The following is a 20,393-nucleotide window of genomic DNA, read 5'->3' on the forward strand; positions in this document are numbered from 1 at the left end:
ACCACAGTCACAGAATGAAAATATTTGTTTATTCATTCATTCATTTATTTTCGAATCTTTGAGACAGGGTTTCTCTGTGTAGCCCTGGCTGTCCTGGAACTCACTCTGTAGACCAGGTTGGCCTTGAACTCAGAGATCTGCCTGCCTCTGCTTCCCAAGTGCTGGGAGTAAAGGCGTCGCAACCACATCCAGCTGAAAATATTTTTATTTATGTATATTTGTGTGTGCCTGCCTGAGTTTATGTGCATCACATGTGTGCAGGTGCCCTCGGGGGCCCGAGGAGGGACTCAAATCCCATGGAAACGGAGTTAGAGGCAGCGGGAACCTCCGTACGTAAGTGTTGGGAACCAGCCCAAGCTCCTCTGCAGGAGCAGTAAGCACTCCTAAGCAACAGCCTTCTCGACAGCCTCTTTCCTTTTTTATTTTTAATTTCACGTGTTTGAGTGTTTGCCTACATGTATGAATGTGCGTCATGTGTGCCTGGTGCCCTTGGAAGCCACAAGAAGCCATCAGATCCCCTGGAACTGGAGTTACAGGCAGCTGTGAGCTGCCAGATACGGGAACTGAAACTGAATCCAGGTCCTCTGCAAGTCAAGAGCAGCAAGTGTTCTTAACTGCTGAGCCATCTCTCCAGCCCATGTTTACTCTTTTTTTTTTAGCAGGATTTCAACTTCTCATGCCTAACGGGGTTTGGAATGTAGCTCAGCTGCCACGTGCTTGCCCTAGCATGCTCAAGGCCCTGGGTCCAATCTACAGGACAACCAGAAAACAAAAATAAACAAACAAATAAATGAGACTTTGTCCACACTGTTGTTTGTGCACTAACCAAGACATTCACTCCCAACCGTACTCGCCAGTGCGTGGATTTCTATTATCTTTCCTACACATTGTTTGAACGTTCTGAGGTTATCAGTATGCACAGATGGTCCAGGGCTGCCACCCAGAGCTAGAATTCCCTTAGCTCATGTCATTGTGTTCTTGTGGACTGGTTCAGTGTCCTGTGAGTGACCACCAGCCTCAAGTGGCTATTTGAATTTCAATGAAGTAAAGGAAGATAAAATTTCAAAGCCTCGGGTGGGCGATAGGCCGTGCTCATGCCCGGAACTGTTCCAGTCTTGCCAGACACTTGCTCAGGACTCACTGCCGTATCCGGTGGTCGGCACAGTGGTAAATGCAGAGAAGCTGTTTATGACATGAATGAAAAGATCCCATCCTAAGTTATCCTAACGCCAAGGCTGCGCGTCAGAAACGCCACAAATTCTGAATCATACGCTGGCTGCATTGATCTCAGATGGCTTCATTCCAGTCAAGTCTGTTGTATTTGTTTATCCAAATTAATTATTTTAACTACTCTTTCCCTAACTGGGTGTCCAAAGTTGAATAGATGAGGTATGTGATAGACATTTCAGGGAAGGGGACTTGTTTTTCCCCAATGTGTTCATATCAGACTCTTGGCTATTTCTTAGCAGACAAGAGGGGGCACAGAGAATTGTATTTTTTAAAGTTTTTTTTTTTTGTTTGTTATTGTTCTTAAAAAAAAAAAAAAAAAGCAATTGTGTTGGTATCCCCTGTTCAAAAAAAGGAAAGTGGGAAAATTCTAACAGTAACTGTTACATCCCCATGGAATCCTGACGCACAAACAGCAGCTGAAATGGATCCAGCTCTTTATAGGATTACAATAAACACACCTTTGTACCGGCTCTACCATTTACTGCCCAGCTGATCTGAACACAGACAAAAAGAGCTGGCTGGGAGACTGCAGCGGCTCTCTTCATGCTTGGTTCCTCCACACTGCACGAAGCCCCCAAATGAGCAGTCACTGCGCTCTCAAGGAAAATGTCCCTTTCCCTGCCCCCTCTGCAAACAGTTGCAAGATCTCTCTAAAGCACTGAGTGAAGGTGGCTGGTTTAACTAACCAGCTACATTAAGCAACACCCCTAAATCCCAGCGTGGTTCCATGTTCCTTTCTTAGGGCAGAAAGCTTTACAACCAAAAACTGTTTCTCCTCCGTAAATAAGTTCACCGTTACGTGGAGAGAAATTCCTACAAAAATGAGACTTTGGATATACAGCTGTGTCCAAGAAAGAGGCAAAACCAGAAAGTGGATTTTCATTGGCATCTACTTTTTTAAATGAGAGAACTCCTCCTTCATCATGTGTTTGACTTGCTTCGAAACTTACAAAGGAGGCTACTCAACGGAATTTATGTCTGAGGGAGAAAATAAAAGGGCGACCTGGAAAAACCCGGGCCACCCCAACTTCTACCACTGGAAATTGATCCAAAGAACTTTGCTGGCAGAGCCTAGAGAGCTGTGGCAGATTCTGAAATCACACTCAGGTCTGCACACCGTCCCCTCCGGCCCACGTCGACGTCACCAAAATCGTGAAATAATCTAAGAAAAAAAGCAAGTTGGTTGTGTCCCCACGCGCGCTCTGAAAAAAGAGGGAACTGAGTCCCATTTTCACAGCTCTTTACTAAGAATTTGGAGCTCAGTCTTCCAGTGACCTGAATTTTTTTCCTCTATAGCCTTGAGAAGAGTTGCAAGGCTTGCTTTTCGGTGCCCTCCCAACCCTGTGTTTTTCTTGCACCCCTGACCCTGGAGCATCGGGGTGCACTTTTAGAGGACTGGTGGGGAGCAGCGTCCCTCGCTGGCGGGGGCAGGAAGCGCAGCGTGCTCCCCGCTTCGCTGCCCTCAGCCCAAACAATGGCTTTCCGCGGGGACATGCGATCCAGGGCGGCCGGACCCTAGGATCCTCGGAACACGCAGCCGCTCCACGCCGCGGAGAGAGCACCCGACCCCACGAACTGATCCCCGCCGCCGCCGCCACCGCCACCGCCGCCGTGAACAATGCGCGCTCCGCCCCGCGTTCCCATTGGCCGGGCGGCTCGGAGGAGCGCAGCGCGGGCGACTGCGGCGCGCGTGCGCGGGGCGGGGCGCGGCGGGGCGGCGCTTTGTGTGCGACTGTGGGCCGGGGTCTGCGGGGCGCGGGCCGCGGCGGGCGGCGGCATGGAGGAGCTGAGCAGCGTGGGCGAGCAGGTCTTCGCCGCCGAGTGCATTCTAAGCAAACGGCTCCGCAAGGTGCGTGCGTCCCCGCCCGCCCCCCGCGCGCAGCCGGCGCTCTGCGCGGCTCACCGCTCGCTCTTCTCTCCCCGCAGGGCAAGCTGGAGTACCTGGTCAAGTGGCGCGGCTGGTCCTCCAAGTGAGTCCCCGGTGCGCGGCCGCCTTCCCGCGCGCGCCTCTAGGTCTGGGTGGGAACGGCGTGGGGACCTTAGCCTCTGGAGTCCTGGCGGGAAGTTCTGTGGCTCGGGATCCGGAGGACGCTGGCCGACCGGCGATGCCCTTTGTTTACGAGCCCACGGGGAGCGGGCAGGGAGGCCTCCCGCCCGGAGTCCCCCGGGCCCGGCCCTCCTCCGCGCCGCGCGCTTCTGGCGCCCATTTGTTGCATGCTCCCCCGCCCTGGAGCCGGCCGTGGCAGGCGCGGGACACGGCCCCCTCCCCTTGCCCAAGTTACCCCCGCTGTAACCTGATATTCCTACTGGTAGGAGCCCCCCTTTCTCGCCCCCCCCCCCGCGCGCTTGCATTCTTCTTAATGAGGGGAAGGGACCTGGCTTTCCCCGGAAGGGGCTTCTTATGTAGCTGCCCCGCAAGCTTCCTTCCTGGACCCCATCCCCTCCCGATGCCCCCCTCAAACCCCGTTGCTCTGCCCGCGCCCTCTGTGGTGTCAGCCACATTGTTCTGTCTACTTCCCCAGCTCCCCCTCCCCTACCTGTGTTCCCTTCCCTCCCTGGCTCAGGGCCAGGCTCGGGGGATTCCCTCAGCAGCTTTGCTCTTTGTTGGGATTTGTTTTCTTCCCAGGCGCAGACTGTTGAGTCCCCTTGTGGCCTGCTGGGACTTGGGGCTTGAGGTGGCAGTTTGCCTGTGAGTTTGAGGCTGTGATGCTAACTTCAAGGGCTTCTGGGACCTCAGAGGACTGCCGTGCCACAGTGTCCCTTACCCCCGGCAGGACTATGGGAGCTGTCCTGGCAGCCCAGTTGGATGCTGCTCACCAACCCTGCTCTTTGCTTTTCCAGACACAACAGCTGGGAGCCAGAAGAGAACATCTTGGACCCAAGGCTGCTCCTAGCCTTCCAGAAGAAGTGAGAACATTAACCGCACTCTGGAGGAGGGGAGAGTTGGGTGGAATTGGCTGGTAACACAGTGGCCTGGGGCTGTGATGTGAGGCCCCATAAGGAGCCTGTCCTCAGGCTTCCTTGGGTGGCAACAGAGGCAGAGCACTGTAAGCCCCCCCCCACCCCCCAAGACAGCCAGACTTCCAAAATGAACGTTTGTGCAAAGACTGTAGTTTCTCTTGGCCTTTTCTATTGAGTAACATTTTGTCAGCACTAATAGCAATTGGGGTTACAAGCTTGCCATAAAAAGTCGGCCTGTTCCTCCGACCCTGCCAGGGTGGGCCGTGGTGCAGGAGAAGGCCCAGAGGGGCCTGACACTCACAGTGCAGAGAGATGTGTGTGATGTTTTGCTTGGGCTGGGAAACAGCGCTGAAGTTGCAAGGCTTCTCTTGGATCTGCTTTTGTAGCTGTAGTTGACACTTCTGTTCTTAGGTGGGAGATGTTTGCTAAGACAGAGGAGTGAGTGGGATGGTGTCAGGGAGGATGTGTTCCGGGCTGTGAGGATCACTGTCACTCCAGTGCAGAGGTCCAGGAACACGGCACCACATGGGTGGCAGTCCAGACACCTTCCTGCTGCAGAAGCTGGCTCTGTCAATAGAGGCAGATGGATGGTTTGCTCAAAAGCCTCCCCAGCTGGGGTCAATCTAGCCAGCCTGTTCTCTGGAAGCCCAGCCTGGGTTTCTCACTGTAACAGGACATTTTGCAGAAGGGATTGGAAGGGGATAGGTTTAGCAGGGTGAGTGAGTGAGTGTGCTTCTGGTTTCCTTTAGAAATGGAGAGCGGCAGCATCGCCTTCTATTAAATGCATAGCTTGGCCCTCTGAGCTCTGGAGGGATGTCTTGGCACTTTCTCGGGGCTAGTATGCTTCTCTGCATTTGAGGTGGCATCCTTGGGCCAGGTGCTATCACACACACCTGCAGACCTGCTGCTAGAGAAGCTGACGTGGGGGAACCACTTGAGCAGTTGGAAACCAGCTTGGCCAGTGCAGCAAGACCCTGTGTCAAAAGGTGTCATCCTGAGGTGGGGACAGCCAATGAGAGGCAGCACGTCTTTCACATAGCTTTTGGTTTAGCTCCAACAAGAGTCAAAATACCCGAAAGATGCCATCATAGGACTTGTGTGTTTCACAACATGGGATATAAAATCAGGATGATGTATGTTCTGTCTCTTTCCTGCATCCAGACATATCCCTCTGCACACTAGGAGCTGAAGGTTAGCTTCTTGGTCAGGGAGGAACCGATGTGTATAAGGGAGGTCTGAGTCACCACATAGGTGATGATCTGTCGGGAGAGCCATAGAGAGGGAGAATTGGGGGAACCAAGGCTGCCCTAGCCTGGGGGTTTTCCTGGAGGTCTGATCCATTTCTTTATGAGATCACTTTCCAGGACTCCAAGGAGATGATGTTTGGTACTTTATTTTGCATTTGTCTCTTTGCTTAGGGGAGGGGAGGCATGCATGTGCCATAGGCCTGAGTTATTCTCAAATTTTTTTAACATTTTTTAATGATTTATTTATTCTTATTTTATGTGCATTGGTGTTTTGCCTGAGTGTATGTCTGTGTGAGGGAGTCAGATCTCCTGGAGCTGGAGTTAGAGACAGTTGTGAGCTGTCATGTGGGTGTTGGGAGTTGAACCTGGGACCTCTGGAAGAGCAGCCAGTGCTCTTAACCTCTGAGCCATCTCTCCAGCCCCCTGTTGTCTCTTTTCACCATGTGGGTTTCTGGGGATCAGACTCAGGTTGTCATGCTTAGCAGCATGTGGCTTTACCTGCCAAGCCAACTCACTGGGGTCTTTGTCACCAGGGGTCTTCTCCATGGGGTCGCCTGAAACCTGAGCTTCCATGAGAGGCTGACTTGGTGCTCTTGACTTCACAGCCTTAGCACTGGGTTGCAGGGTCCAGACTCTGGGGCTGGGCTGATGGGAACTAATATGAGCAGAAGTCTAGAAGTATTTGAGGGATGCCGAAACAGGGGTGAGACAAGTAAGCAAGTTGGCTAAGAGAAGCCTGGCAAGCATAAGCCACACTGGAGTCCTCAGCCCCTGAGCTAGCAGGTCATCTGAGGGTTTCTCGTGCTTAGTACATACTGGAGGGCAGTCTTTGTGAGAATGAGCAGGTTAGACCATAAAGCCCCAAAGACTGCTTTGGGTTATAAGAGCTAGGATTTATTTCCACGGAGGCTTCACCCACAGAAAGTATTTTTTAATGGAAATAGGAAGGTCCCCAGCCTTGTTCTCCTGTCTTTAGCTTCATTTTAGCCAATTGTAAGTGAAATGGATTGACTACAAAGATAGTTTGGACCAGCACTCCTGAGCTGGTATCTGGACCTCTGCCCGTGGCTCTCTGATAGGAGTGAGCTCTGCTGGAAGACTGATGATAAGCTTCTGCTAACTGGAGCAGCGGCAATCCCTTGGGAGCTGAGGGTGGAGGCTGAGGCCGGAGAAGGGTTTGCAAGCAGGGTTTCTCAAAGCTGATTGGTGCTGTATCTCCAGGGAACATGAGAAGGAGGTACAGAACCGGAAGAGAGGCAAGAGGCCCAGGGGCAGGCCGAGGAAGCACACAGTCATGTCCTCCTGCAGCCGACGCGCTAAGCTCAAGGTGAGTGGCCACAGGCTTCGTGCTCTTCCCTTTGGTTCCCTACCCACCCATGCTGCTCTGGGCAGAGCTTCTGCCGGGAGCTGTTGAGGTAGGCAGGCCTCTTTCCTGTTGCCCCTTCAGGCGTCTCCAGTGGGTGGCACCAGCAGGCAGCAGAATGCATGCTCCTCCATCCTGGGGCCTCCTTAGGTGCTTCCTGTCTCAGCCCAAGTCCATTCTTCACTCTGTCCTCTGGGGTGGCAGCAAGCAGCAGGCTTGGGAGGTTGGCCCCACACCCTGTCATCTTGAAGACTCCATCAGAGAAGCCAGTGTGCAGTAAGTGCCCGGGCTTGTGTTGGAGTTGTGGACCAGCTGGGCAAGGCCAGGATACCAGGCCATGCTGAGTGAACAGACGAGCAGGAAGTAGAGGCAGAAGCAGTGAGGCTATGCTAAGCCCCTCTCAAGATGTTGAACCTCCTTACTGTGATGATAGAGAGTCCTCCACACACCAGGGGCCTGGGTATCTTCCCTCTTGCCCTCCCGCACACTGTGACAGTTCAGAAGTGGATAGGGAAGGGATTCTGTCCTTAGGCTCAGGTGTACCTTTGTTCATTCCTTGGACTTCACTCCCTAGACCTGTGGCCAAAGCAGAAGTGTGGGCCTACCCTGGTGCCACCATCTCCTCTCCTAGCAAGATGTCAGCCAGAGAGGCCCTGCTGGGGAAGCCTAGGGCCCCAGGGTTTCATGGGATCGGCGCCTGTCAGAACTAGAAGGACATTGGCATCATCTCCCTGGGAGATTCTGGGCCCATGGCCACATTAGTACCTAAAAGCAGAAGAGTCCATGTGGTACTAAGGATGCCAGGGGAGGCACAGCTGTTACCTCTGATTCTGCATACTGATGAGCAGGTTTCACCTCTTTGGACAAGTGTGGCCGCTCCTCCCTGGCTGCTGGGGCCTGGAGGACCCTGGTGCTGCTTGGACAGAGATTTGAGTCCCACCTACTTGTCTTTTCAGGAACCAGATGCTCCCTCCAAGTCCAAATCCAGCAGTTCTTCTTCTTCCTCCACATCTTCCTCCTCTTCCTCAGATGAAGAAGAAGATGACAGCGACCTGGACTCCAAGAGGGGCCCCCGGGGCCGTGAAACCCACCCAGTGCCTCAGAAGAAAGCCCAGATCCTGGTGGCCAAGCCAGAGCTGAAAGATCCCATCCGCAAGAAACGGGGACGCAAACCCCTGCCCCCGGAGCAGAAGGCGGCGAGGAGACCTGTAAACCTGGCCAAGGTGCTGAAGACCACCAGGAAGGACCTGGGGGCCTCCGCCAGCAGGCTGCCCCCTCCACTCAGTGCTCCTGTGGCAGGCCTGGCAGCCCTGAAAGCCCATACCAAAGAGGCCTGCAGCGTCTCTGGCACCGTGGCGACCCCAGAGAACCTGGCCAGCCTGATGAAAGGCATGGCCGGGAGCCCCAGCCGCGGTGGCATCAGCTGGCAGAGCTCTATCGTACACTACATGAACCGCATGAGCCAGAGTCAGGCTCAGACTGCCAGCCGACTGGCACTCAAGGCCCAGACTGCCAACAAGTGCAGCCTGGGGCTGGACCTGAACGTGAGGACACAGAAAGGGGAGCTGGGGGTGGGCCCTCCGGGAAGTAAGGTCCTGAAGGCCCCTGGCGGTGGAGCTACAGAGCCGCAGAAAGGGAGCGGTTCAGGAGGCCAAAGTTCCCAGCTGGCCCCCACTCAGGAGCTGAGCCTTCAGGTCCTGGACTTGCAGAGTGTCAAGAATGGCGTACCTGGAATGGGCCTGCTCTCCCGCCACGCCACAGCCACCAAGGCCATTCCAGCCACCAACCCGGCCACGGGGAAAGGTCCTGGGGGTGGCCCCACGGGAGTTAACGTGACCAGCACACCCACAGACACCAGCAAAGGTGAAAAGCTGGCCTCCAAGGCCGCAGCCCTGCCCGCCCCTTCTGTCAAAAGGGACAGTGGTAAGTGCACAGCTGCCTCCAGTGGACAGGGGGGCCACACAGTCCCAGGAGAAGGCCGCAAGGCACCTGCACTGTCCGAGGTGAGCACAGGAGAGGAGAATAGTAGTTCTGACTCGGACCCCGACTCGTCCTCACCCCCCAACACTGGGCAGAACCTGTCGGTGTCTGTCCAGACCAACCAGGACTGGAAACCTACCCGCAGCCTCATCGAGCACGTCTTTGTTACAGATGTCACGGCCAACCTCATCACGGTCACAGTGAAGGAATCCCCCACCAGCGTGGGGTTCTTCAACTTGAGACATTACTGAGACCGTTGCCCAAATCCAACCCACCTTCCCGTCTCTGGTTTTGCTTCGACGCCTGACCTGGGGGCCAGCTCTGCCCTGTCTGGACACTTACGGCTGGGAACTGGTTTCTCTGGTGATTCTACCTCTCTGGGCCTCTACTCCACTCTGTCCTGTCGCCTCAGGAAATCCGGTCGGCCGCTGGCTCAAGGCTGCCTGCTTGAACAAAGCTTCTTCAGTACAAAGCCCTCCTTGGCCTACTGAGACCCTCCCCTCCCTCAGTAGCCCAACTACTATCAGGTGGATCTGGGGAGACGCATCATCTCCCCAGCCCAGTGGTGGGAGAGAGAGAGAGCAGGCTGGACCTTCTCCCAAGCCCAACTGTGACAGGGCCTTTGTGGTCAAGTGGGATTCCATCCTTGGCAAGTGAGGCTGAGGAATTATAAAAGGATAATTCATGAAGTTGGGTTCAGGGACCCTGCAGAAGTCTACAGAACCCTGTGTAACTCTTCCGAGTGTCTGTCCCTGGTGCAGTGTCATCTCTGGCCACAACTGTGGCCCCAAAGTCCAGCCAGGGTTTGGAGGGTTTCATCCCAGCACGCGGATGTACTTCGGTGCTGCTGGGTTTGAAAACAGGAGTCCTGATGTCACTGCCGCCTCCTTCCTGCAAGCAGGCCCAAGCCCCAGTGAGAAGTGACCCTGTTCAGCCCTGGATCCAGACCTGCACCCCTGCTCAGGCCCAGTAGAGCGCACCCATGTTCTGAGGGCTGACACCCAGAGAAGGCTGAAGTCGGGAGCTTGGAGTCCTGGGCAGGCAGTCTTCCCCACTACTCGGGAGTTTGACTACTAGGGCCAGATAAATCACCCTAGTAGCTCCAGGGCAGGAATGCAGGCACTTCACAGGCCTGCCACCCTGATGCCTGTCTAGACTGGGTGTCTCCAGACTGTCACGCAAACATCTTAGTTGATTCTGGTGCAAAGCCCTGCTACTGAGTGGGCCATTCTTGGGTACCATTTCCCCAGACAATCCTCTCCCACATTTGGGAGCTGTGTTTCCTTCCTAGCTGAGAAGCAATGTCCCTGTGCCATTTATGTGGTGGGACAGTTTGACAGCCTGCTTGGCAGGGGGGCCCTAATTCCTCCCTCATCCTCAGGAGATAGTTCCAGTTCTGAACCCCTTTCTAGATGCCTTCTCCCTGTCCCCTATCCCAGGTAGCTGTCTTAAAACTACCTTTGTCAGATTGCTGGCCAATGTCAGGATTTCTTTCCTGGAATATCACCTTGGGACCATGACAATCTGGCCAGTAAGTCTGTGATGCCAAAAAAGGGGGGTGGGGGTGGTATGGAACCCATGTTTCTACTTACGCCATTGACTGGTCAGCCGCGGGTGTGGACTCTTCATTCCTGTTGCCTTGAAGGGAAGAGTCCCCTTCCAAAACCAGCCCAGACAGTGGGCTGTGGTGTCTGGGACCCGCCACACTTTCAAAGTGCCCCCACTCCCCCAGTAGCTCACCCCACACACCAAATAAGAGACGGTCTTTGTGCGACCAAACCGACCTCAACACTGTGCCTTTTGGGACAGCCCCATATCCATGGCTCCTGAGAGAGGCCCTGTGATGTGCTGCAGCCTCTGCATCCAGCACCAAGGGACCATGCTGCTGGCAGCAAGAGCTGCCATTGGAGAGAATCCAGGGCCAGGAAGTGGGTAGCAAGGGGGAAGAATTGCCTACTGGGCTATGAGCCTCCCTCCCTGTCCTCAGCCAGGGTCCTTTGCTGCCTTACCCAAGGTTTGCAGCTTCTTTTGTACCAGACACGGCCTTACAGGCACCTCCATGCCTTTTGGGGATCGCTGAGCTGTTGGAGAAGTGACCATGTTTGGGGATCTAGGTTGACTGGCATTGTCCCTCCTGCCGGGTCTCCAAACCCCAGTTTGGTGCCTTTTATTTTTACCAGTTATTTCAATCCCAAAGTTGAAATCTACAAATACCTTCCTCCCAGCCACTTTGCCTTCTTGTGGTGTGTTTTCTCCCGGTGCTGTGATCCCAGTGGTCTGTGTTACCAAGCATGTGTGTGTAGTGTGCCCACATGAGAACCCGCTGGAGAGGCACACCACATGCTCCGAGTTGAGTTCTCATGTTTACCAATAAATAAAAGTAGTTGCTTTTTTATGTTTTTTATTTGCTGCTACCACCCCGTGAGAGAGTGTGTGTATGTGTGTGTGTGTGTGTGTGTGTGTGTGTGTGTGTGTGTGTGTAGCTAGGCATCAGTTACACATCTGACAAGATTCTCGTCCTAAGGGTCCCAGATGTTGTGTGTCACATTTTCATACCAAATGGATATTTTTTCAAGATAGGGTCTCTTATAGCCCAGGCTGGCCTTGAACTTCTGGCAGTCCCTCCTCAGTCTTCCTAGTGTTAAGATTACAGGCACCTTTTTGTCTGCCTCTGCACCTGGTAGGGAAAGTGGCCAACCTGTCTTCTTCCTCCAGAGTATTGGTTTAAAAGGAAAAATCTTTGGTACCAAAAACTGTCCCTTTTTGGGTATACTCCAGATTCCAACCTTGATTAGAGAGCACTGGTCCTGAGGTTTTGTCAGGAAGGAAACGTTGAACTCCGAGCCATTGTCAGTCATTAGCTTGGTTTCTTTAGCTCATGGTTTATGTATGCCCCTTTAAACAGGAGCTGTTTGCTTTCCTAGGGAGTGAGCAAGGGACCCTGGGAAAAATCTGTGTTGGAACAGAACAGTACAGCAGCTAAGGAAATGCCTGCCTCAGGAAGTCCCTCATGGTCTGGGGTGGGGTTAGAGTAAGGCAGGGTGGTTCCTATAGCCCTGTTTACCCAGATGCATCTCACAGTTCCAGAAGTTTCTAGTGACGCTAGCCTAGATTATAGGACTTTAGACTGATGTTAATTTATTTTGCCGGGGAAAGACAGTAAATGTAGGAAAATTCTTGTCTTTTTGCTGCCCTTAGTATCAATAAATATTTTTTTAAACTTTTGGCTTGGTGTACATTGTAAGTAATGCATATAAACAAAATAGTCTTTACTTCCCCTTTCATGGGCAAAACGCCCATCTGGACATGGACATAGCTGTAGCATTGGAGGGGAAAAAAATGGAAATGGCTTAGCCACTCAGAGGTGGGAAGGAAAAAAAAAGACACCTTTGCAAGGAAGGGACATGGTTTTAAGAGCAAATACCTATACCAGTGTTGAATGGGAGGAGGCATGTGGAGTGTCTAAAGAAAAGTGTCCCATGATGAAGGGTGCTACCAGTATGTAGTGTGCAGAGACCAAGGGTGCCACACAAAGTAGTCACTATACAAAAGTCCAGAACATCTAAGGAGCTAAGTTTGAGAAAGCCTGGTTTAATGGGAAAGATTATATATAATTTTTACCCACTAAACATTACTGGGCAAAAGGAATGTTACAGGCCTCCAGCCAGTACAGGAAGCTGCCGTGATACACTCAAACCAACATCCTCACCTCCACCGTTCCCAATGAGGCGGGTTGGGAAGCTATTAGGAAGAGCAGGGAGCTTTGAGCCAGGGGCCACTTGGGCTCCTGACTCCAACTAATGAGAAGGAAGATGCACTCACTACATAACCTTCCCTAGTCCAGGACTTACATTCCTCTCTTAGGCATGAATTTATCAGAATTTCCTCTGGCCTCCCAGGAGAATAGCGTTTCCTTTGAAGTGTAAGGAAGATGGACCTGCAGACCCACCACTGGCCGAAAGGCTAGTTGGGACTAAGGTTCTCTCTACAGACAAACACAAAACTTGCTGGAGAACGGCCATCATGTGTGACACCCAATTCTTGATTCTTGCAAAGCAGGCGCCTAGCAATTTGATTTCTCTTTGGTTGTCTTCAGTGCCTGTTTCGTCTGGAGAAGGTGGATGGGGCAGTTGGATCCCAGATCTGTCCTCAGGAAACTAGCTAGCTCAGCAGCAGCAGGTGCTGGTTGGCCAGCTAGGCTCTCTGATAACCGTTGTCTACAAGGACAAGGTCTCCAAACCAGAGTTGGGGGTCGGACTGGTCTACATTGATCTTTATTAATTTATTAATTAATCTGTGCTGCCGATTTGATCACTTAATCAATCCACCTCAGTCCTAAAATAGGCACACTAGGACCGAATGGAGGGTACCTGTTAGGGCTGGTGTAGCAGGGCTCTGGGACACCACGCCCCTCCCCTCTACCCAGCGTGGGTCAGGCCGATCCTCAAAGACACAGAGATGATGCCTGGTGGTGCACGGGAGGAAATGAGGCTTTTCTCTGCTCCTATCCAGAACCAGAGCGGGGGCGGGGTGGCACTTGGGACAGGCCCTGAGTCCGTCACCTGTAGAGGGCGCGCGCTTCCCACGAAGTTCGGGCCGCGGGATTTCGAATGTTGGTGGGGAGGAGGGCAGAATCTACCCGCAGTCCTAGGCTGCCCGGAACTCAGTTGTACGCTCTACACCCCTGGGGCTCCGAGCAGCCCCCAGCCGACTCAGTCTCCCGCGGTAGAATGAAAGCCCAGGCCTCAGCCTACGGCTTCTCACTACTGTCAGTCAAATTTCCATCTTTGATGGCACCGAGACCCTTCGGGCTCCCACTGGCTCCCACCGGCTCCCACCCTGGGCTCCGGCTGTATCCAATCCGCTTCTGATCTGGAGGAATTTTTGGTGAAACGAGGAAAGCCGTGGATGCACCCGCAGAGAGCAGGGGCAGGCTTACACACCATTGGCGTCCAGGGCACAGCACCCGGCCTCCATCAGAGCTGTGCGCTGTGAGCATCAAAGAGTCAGAAAAACAGCTCTTCGCAGAGCCGTAAGTATTCCATTCCACCAGTGTTTGTGTTGGGCCAGGCTCAGCTCCAGCAGCGGCTTGAGCGGGTCCTGCCCATGAGGACATATGGAAATCCGCCCGAGCCTTGGAAGGCGGCCGGGGCCAGGGGTCCCCACACCCGGTCTTTGCTCTCCGGGAGAATCTGTCCAGAAAACTCGCTGAGGGAGCTCTGAGCCCAAGTTAAAGTTGGTGGCGACCAAAGAAGCGGGAAATCCCGCGGGGTCAGTGCGGGTCTCCTCACTGTATTCAGGAGGTGACGGTGGGGGCCCCCACTGTAGAGCTGACTGCCGAAGCCACTGGCCCAGACACCCCGCTGCCTTCTTGGCCCGCTAATGGCCGGCTCCCTCCAGTGGGCCCAGCTAAGAGGCTACCCGGCTCAGAGCGCCTTGAGGTGGCCTAAGAAATAGACCTTGGACCTCTTGGCGCCTAAGACCCTACTGGACAAGCTGACTGCTCAGCGTCCGAAGGGCACGCTCAGTGACCCGCTGAGGCAACCTCAGACCTCAGGCGTCGACCCAGGGCCTCCCACACAGGTCACTGAGCTGGAGGAGGGAAGGGGGCAGGGCTCTGCCAACGGCCTGGCCACTGCTTCCTGGGCCAAGGGCAAAAGATGTGACCGGGCCCACTTCGGGCCTCCCCTTGGGCTCTACGGGTTCTGACAGGTTGAGGCGGCTTCTTCGCAACGGAGCGACCTCTGCCCGGGAATATGGAAGTAGAACCGGGTTCATTGTGAGGTCCTCTTTGGGAATCCGGAGTGTGGGTCGCGTTTGCAGCCTCACGACCCCGCCCCCCCCAGTCGGCAGCCTAGAGGACCGAGAACACCCACCACGAGCTAGCACCCCTCGACAGCCCCTCATCCAACCTTGGGGTATCTACCCGAAAGAACACCAGGTAGTCTAGGAAGCCTTAGGGACTGGGGGTGGGAGCGCAGCGCAGCGCGGGGCTGAGGATCGGCGGCTCCGGGTTCACTAATCACATCAGCGCGCTCTGCGCCGGCTCCAAGCAGGCAGTTGCCTAGCAATACCCGCGAATTCAATTCCTCAATCAATAGACGGAGGCTCTGCATTTCGGGGAGCGCTGGCGAGGCTGTGGGGGTCTGGGGCACAAGTCCTACGACAGCATAACGGAGTAGTGCTCAGGTCACCGGCAGGAGTCTGCAAGGCTCTTGGGCTATGGATCTCTGGCACAGAAGCGGGTGTGGTGCTGGGGGGAAATCCTCCTTCAGAGTAAAGGAGCCCAAAGTCGCACATATCATCTCCCCAAATTCTACCTGGGTTCCACAGAAGTACAGCCAGTAGTGAAGACAGCCTCCCGGGAAAGCTGAGAACAGTCATGACTCGCTCCCTCCCCAACCCACCACCCCTCACACTCCCACAGCGAGTTTCCTAATTGGGAAAGGGCCTTTTCGGGGAATCCAACCCTACTTTAGAGTATGGGGGGCGAAGGGAGAAAAGTCAGTGAATAGTGAGAGTGGAGGCAAGTGTCCTTCCTTTCCAGGCAACCTCTACCCTGTTCTGGGAAATAAATAAATAATGAAAACCAAGACACGTGTCTATTTACAAAGTATATATTTAAACACGTAAAAAGTGATACTGGATACAGACACATTCACAACCCAAGAAGATAGGTACCGAAGTTTCACTCTTGAGCTGAGGCGGCGATCAATTCGAGATTTGTACATAACTGAGAATTCATAAACCCAACAGCGTTCTGCTCGTCTGCGTTTGCAGACTCGGAGCCACGTGGCCCCAGACCCCTGCCCACCCCACCCCCAGGTCAGCCTCTCAAGAGCGAGCTAAGGAGACACACACAACGGCCATGGACAGAAGGCAAGACGAGGGCAGAACCAGGAAGGCTGGAGGGAAGGAGGGTGCGAGAGAGGAAAGAGAGGAGAGAGAGGAGGTGGGTAGTCAGGTAAGGGACTCCTGTCCCAGAGTTATGGTCCACTCTGTCACAGATGTGCCCTCCAAAGCAGGTTCACCTGAAAATGGGGTCGACATCTAGACAGACACACGATCAACGGCGCTTCTTTATACAAAGTCGAAAATACCAGTTTTACAAATATGAGCAGATAAAAATCCCCATTCCAGGGGCTTCTCTTTAGGCGCAATTTGATTTTCAAAAACAAATAAAAACACGTAGAATACACCGTTTTTTCCTTTTTTTCTCCCTCTATTTAAAGGCGAAGAAAGTCTGGAGGGAAGAGAGATTGAGACGCTGGAGATGGGGAGTCAGGAGGACGGAGGACGAGGCTGGGGTCCTTCTCAGTCCCTTTCCGTTACTAAGCTCCTCTAACCCAGCCCAGAGCCCCCACCCCACCCCCAAAAGTCTGTGCTTCATCCCACAAGCAGAGCCTGGCACCCCTCCCTCCAAAAGCACTAGAAGTTAGATCGCCTGCTGGCCCTTTAAGGGCGGAGAGGGCGGAGAGGCCGCAAGATCCCTGCTGAAAGGGGCGACCGTAGGCTGGGGGACAGATTTGTGCTTTTGAGTCGGAGCTGCGCGAGGCGCCGTCCGGAGTGGGCTGGGACCAGGGGCGCAGAGGGTCGTGGGGCGCCAGTCGTCCCCGGCTCCGCCCGCTCCACCTCCCACTCCCCCACCCTCTTCTGAGGAGTCTGAACGTCGAGTTCACGTAGCGAGCACTCCGAGAATCTAAAGGGGCTATAAATTACAGCTTTTGCTTTTAAGAAAGGGGAAAGGGGGTAAAAAAACTAAACTTCTAATGCACATTCTTGGATGGGAACCCCGCCGATCCCTTCCGCCCCGAGCCCCACCTGACCAAGTTCCACTCAGGCTGCGACCCCCGCTTCCAGCTCTACCAGCCTGGTGCGCAGCCCGGGGCCAGCCCCGCGGGGTGGCCTGGCGGCGGTTCGTCCTTCAGAGAGCAGGGCCCACCCTCCCCCGACGAACCAGGCTTGTCCAAGTCTTCCTGGGAGGTGGGGCCGCCCTGTCTTCTGGCAAAGCTTAGAGGACGCGCAAAGGAAAAGTCCACCCGAACATTTTTCTTGTAAAACAACTGTCTGGTGCTCTGGGCACTGACACGCAATCCTCCCAATTTATCCTGGCATTTCGGGAATGTAAACAAATTCGCTGGATTTCTTTTTCTCTCTGGAAAGTAAGGGAAGGAATTGAGGGAACGGGGAGATTTTTGTCCACATGACACACACACACAATCCGCGTGTACGGCACTCTTATCTCCCATAAAGTGCATCTCCTTGTGTGGTTATGGGAGAACTGCGCCACACCCACTCGCGACTTTTTCTACCTTCAACAACACACGCGAAAAAGTTATTTAAGTTAATACTTTCCTCCCTAATAGACCACTTAATCTTTAAAAAAATAAAATAAAATAAAAAATAAAAAAAGAGAAAGAAAAAAATAGAAGAAAGAAAACTGGGCTGACCCCACCCCCCTTTTTCTGATTGGGAAGCCAACCTTTTGTTGGCCTAGCTGGCCAATGGGAAGGAGAGCAAAAATCCTGCCTGGGTGCCAGGAGTCTGGCACTGGGAATGGGCGGTAGAAGGAGGTGGGCCGGCCAGCCGAGTCCCTCCACACACCCTCCCGAATCCCAGTGCCCAGGCCCCCAACTTTCCTAGTGCCCTGCGGGACAGGGCCCCGTCTGTACCAGCTCAGTCTGTCTGCCCCTACCAAACCACAATCTCTCTCTCTCTCTCTCTCCTTGTTTAAATAAAAGAACTTCAAGAGTTGAAATATATATATTTAGATATTTTTCTTAAATAACATATTTACATCTAATAGAAAATAGAACTCTAGATAATTTTCCAACCAGAACTGAGAAAGGAGGAATGACAGGGACTCCAGGGAGATGGTATGACGTTAAGGACAGGACCAACCAGAAGGCCACAGCCACTCGGAAATAAAAAGCACTAAGCCACATTTGAGCTCCCTCTCGCCTGCTCTGGTCCTGGGCTCCCCATTCCCAGCACTTCATCTTTTCTCCTTAAAGAAGCCTTGGTCCGTGTTACTCTCCTTAATGGTGACGGTCAAAAAGTTTGAGGTCACATCTGTGACAACCACCTTCTCCAGGTTAGTCAGGGAGGGGCTCCAGGACTCTTCCTCTGGGTCCCCCAAGATTCTGGCCACTGGGATCCTGGCGATGAGGGAGGGCCTGCCCCCTTGGGCCCCCATGTCCCGATACAGGCTCCCCACTGAGCCTGGGGTACCTGAACTATGTCGAACCCTGGGGCCACCAGGATCCAGGGCACCTTGGCCTTTGGCCTCCAGGAAAGCAGCCCTGTGCTTTATCACCCTGGCTGGAAAGGTGTCCACAGCCATCTTGCCAGAGGCCTCTGCTGAGCTAGGACTGGTCACACCATATTGTACCAGGTCTGAGTCCTGCCTTCGAGCAAGCTGGATCACGCTATGGCCGGCTGGGAACTTTCCTGTCCCAGAAGAGGTGTCATCCAGCTTTCTGCCTTTGAGGTATTCTCCAAGGCCGTCACTGGGCTCTCCCAAGGGCCTCTGTGAAGGGTCTAGGAGCTCTTTCCGGGGCTTGGGTCCTCGTTTCTTGGAGCTGTCCCCTGGCGAGCTGGGCTTGTCATCGACGCGGCTGGCACCTCTTTCTCGATCCCTTTCTCGATCCCGGTCCCGATCCCGAGGTGGATCTGCCCTGCAGGCACTGGTGCTGCTCCCTGGTGGGGACAGACCTGTGTTCCGAAGGCCCTCTCGGGCCCTGGAAGTAGATGCCAAATCCTGTGGTGATCGGCCTGGGTAAGGGATCCGGATGCCTCTGGCAGAGTCACTTCTGAATTCATAGGTTTTAGCCTTTGCCTTGGCCTGGGCCTGAAGAAATGAGGCAGCAGCATGAGGAGAAGAAAGTGGAGCCCCGCCCCCCACATGTCCTCCAGTTTTGACTGCCCAACTTCCCCCAGAAGACTGGGAGATTCTAATTGGGTGGGGAGGTGGACTTAATGGCTGTAGTGTGGGGGAGGGGAAAGGGGATTTGTCTGGAAGCAGCCATATGCAACCAACACACTCCTTGTAATCCATTACAGGTCTACTTGTGATGGCCAGAGGGAGAAATAAAGGCCTCTGGTGTAGCTAAGTCCCACCTCCTTGACGCTACCACTGACTTGATGCCCTGCGGTCAGAAGACTCCCAGATTACAAACAAGCATAGAGTATGGACACTCATTGGTTCACAAGCCCTCCAGGTTCCCTGTGAATGTCACACTCCACCACTGGAGACTGCAACATACCTTGAGAAGAAAGGTTTTAGGCTTGGGTCCTCGCTTTTTGGGGCCATAGAGCTCCATCTCCCGTTCCCTAAAGAAAGAAAAGAGAAAAAAGGGGGTGTGTCCTGGCTGCACTGAAGTCAGCCTGTATGGGTTCCAGGGAGTGGCTGGGCTCAGGGTCTGTACCTTTCCTCAAAGGCTGCAAGCAGGCGAGCATCCAGAATATTTTCTTCGGGCTCCCACGTGCTGTACCTATAGGAAATCAGGAAGAATCTGGCATCAGTCCTTGGAGTAAGGAGAGAGAGAGGGGAGCAGAGGGCGCATATGTGAGTGTAACTTTTCCGGCTGTCTTGTGTTGTGTTTCAATGTAAAGGAGGAAAAGGGGAAGAAAAGAGCCCTCCTCAGTATCAGTGTGGGGTTGCGACTGCATATAACCTACTTACTTCTGTGACCAGCCCTTCCATTTCACGAGGTATTCCATTCGTCCCTGCGGATGCAAAAGGGGAAATGTGTGTATGTGCGTGGAGGGGAATGCAAAACGAGGACACAAGAAATACACTCGAAAATGCATGCACCAAATGAATGCTCCAAACAGTACCGCCAAAGGCACCAGTCCGCTGCAGCACCCCTACAGAAACGCTGCACAAAGTGCATGCACCGGCATTCATCCCCCACCCCGCCCCCCACCCATGCAATCTGTGCACCGCTGCAAGTCTAAGAAGAGCGCAGGGGCTGAGCCGCCGCCGCTGCCGCCGCCACGGCCGCGGCCACTGCTGGGACCTGGGGGAAGGGAGGCTGGGCTGCAGCAGGGGGAGGGAGCCCGGGCCCTGGTAAGGGAGGGCCCGCCGCGCCGCCGCCCGCTGTCCCCGTCACCTACTTTGCGAATGCGTCGCTTCAGGAGGGCTTCGGCCGCGAACACCCGCTCCCCCACCGCCGAGAGCTCCATGTTGACTCGCCGCTTCCCCCCTCGGCCGCTTCCAGGAGCAGAAAAGCAGCAGCCAGCGCTCGACAGCCCATAATACTCTCCGGCTGACGTCAGTTCTCCTCCCTCCCCGCGCGCTCTCCCTCCCTCCGCCCCCGCCCGGCGCTTCCTCCCACCCCACGTGTTGCTAACGACGTTGCTAAAGCCGAGCGGCCTAGGCCTGTTCTGCAGGCGCTGATTGGACTAGCGCCCGGCCACGCCCCTCTCCCCGTCTCCCCCGCGTTGCTACGTGACCCGCGTTCCAATCGCCAGGGGGCGGAGTCTCCGTCTACTCCAGAGACTGGGGGGGGGTTGCCGTCAGCGGAAGTGACGCATGGCGGGGCGGGCCGGGCCGCTGTCAGTCTGCAAGGCTGGCCAGGGGGGCCGCTGCCCTAGGCTCCGGTCTCCGG

General features: G+C 54.4%; 2 protein-coding genes across 2 annotated transcripts; one reads left to right on the forward strand and one right to left on the reverse strand.

Annotated features, from left to right (window-relative positions):
* The first annotated feature begins 2,953 nt into the window (after positions 1 to 2,953).
* On the forward strand, positions 2,954 to 11,174 carry Cbx2 (chromobox 2). Its single transcript, XM_028892578.2, has 5 exons — positions 2,954 to 3,079; positions 3,157 to 3,200; positions 4,072 to 4,137; positions 6,660 to 6,765; positions 7,758 to 11,174. The coding sequence occupies exons 1-5, from the start codon at positions 3,008 to 3,010 to the stop codon at positions 9,030 to 9,032; spliced, it is 1,563 nt and encodes a 520-aa protein (XP_028748411.1). The 5' UTR covers positions 2,954 to 3,007; the 3' UTR covers positions 9,033 to 11,174.
* A 4,208-nt stretch (positions 11,175 to 15,382) lies between these two features.
* Cbx8 (chromobox 8) lies at positions 15,383 to 20,061 on the reverse strand. Its single transcript, XM_037200534.1, has 5 exons — positions 19,900 to 20,061; positions 19,466 to 19,509; positions 19,209 to 19,274; positions 19,047 to 19,113; positions 15,383 to 18,631 (listed from the first exon to the last, which is right to left on the reverse strand). The coding sequence occupies exons 1-5, from the start codon at positions 19,966 to 19,968 to the stop codon at positions 17,777 to 17,779; spliced, it is 1,101 nt and encodes a 366-aa protein (XP_037056429.1). The 5' UTR covers positions 19,969 to 20,061; the 3' UTR covers positions 15,383 to 17,776.
* Between the last annotated feature and the right edge of the window lie 332 nt (positions 20,062 to 20,393).

The sequence above is a fragment of the Peromyscus leucopus genome, chromosome 8b, assembly GCF_004664715.2.
Source record: "Peromyscus leucopus breed LL Stock chromosome 8b, UCI_PerLeu_2.1, whole genome shotgun sequence".
In the NCBI taxonomy this organism is placed as follows: Eukaryota; Metazoa; Chordata; class Mammalia; order Rodentia; family Cricetidae; genus Peromyscus; species Peromyscus leucopus.

Excerpts from the sequence above, each read along its gene's own strand:
- Cbx8 (XM_037200534.1), bottom strand. The coding sequence starts at position 19,968 with ATGGAGCTCTCGGCGGTGGGGGAGCGGGTGTTCGCGGCCGAAGCCCTC. Across the intron at positions 19,275-19,465 it reads TGGAAGGGCTGGTCACAGAA|GTACAGCACGTGGGAGCCCG; the intron begins GTAAGTAGGTTA and ends GATTTCCTATAG. Across the intron at positions 19,114-19,208 it reads CTTGCAGCCTTTGAGGAAAG|GGAACGGGAGATGGAGCTCT; the intron begins GTACAGACCCTG and ends TTCTTTCTTTAG.
- Cbx2 (XM_028892578.2), top strand. The coding sequence starts at position 3,008 with ATGGAGGAGCTGAGCAGCGTGGGCGAGCAGGTCTTCGCCGCCGAGTGC. Across the intron at positions 3,201-4,071 it reads TGGCGCGGCTGGTCCTCCAA|ACACAACAGCTGGGAGCCAG; the intron begins GTGAGTCCCCGG and ends TTGCTTTTCCAG. Across the intron at positions 4,138-6,659 it reads CTCCTAGCCTTCCAGAAGAA|GGAACATGAGAAGGAGGTAC; the intron begins GTGAGAACATTA and ends CTGTATCTCCAG.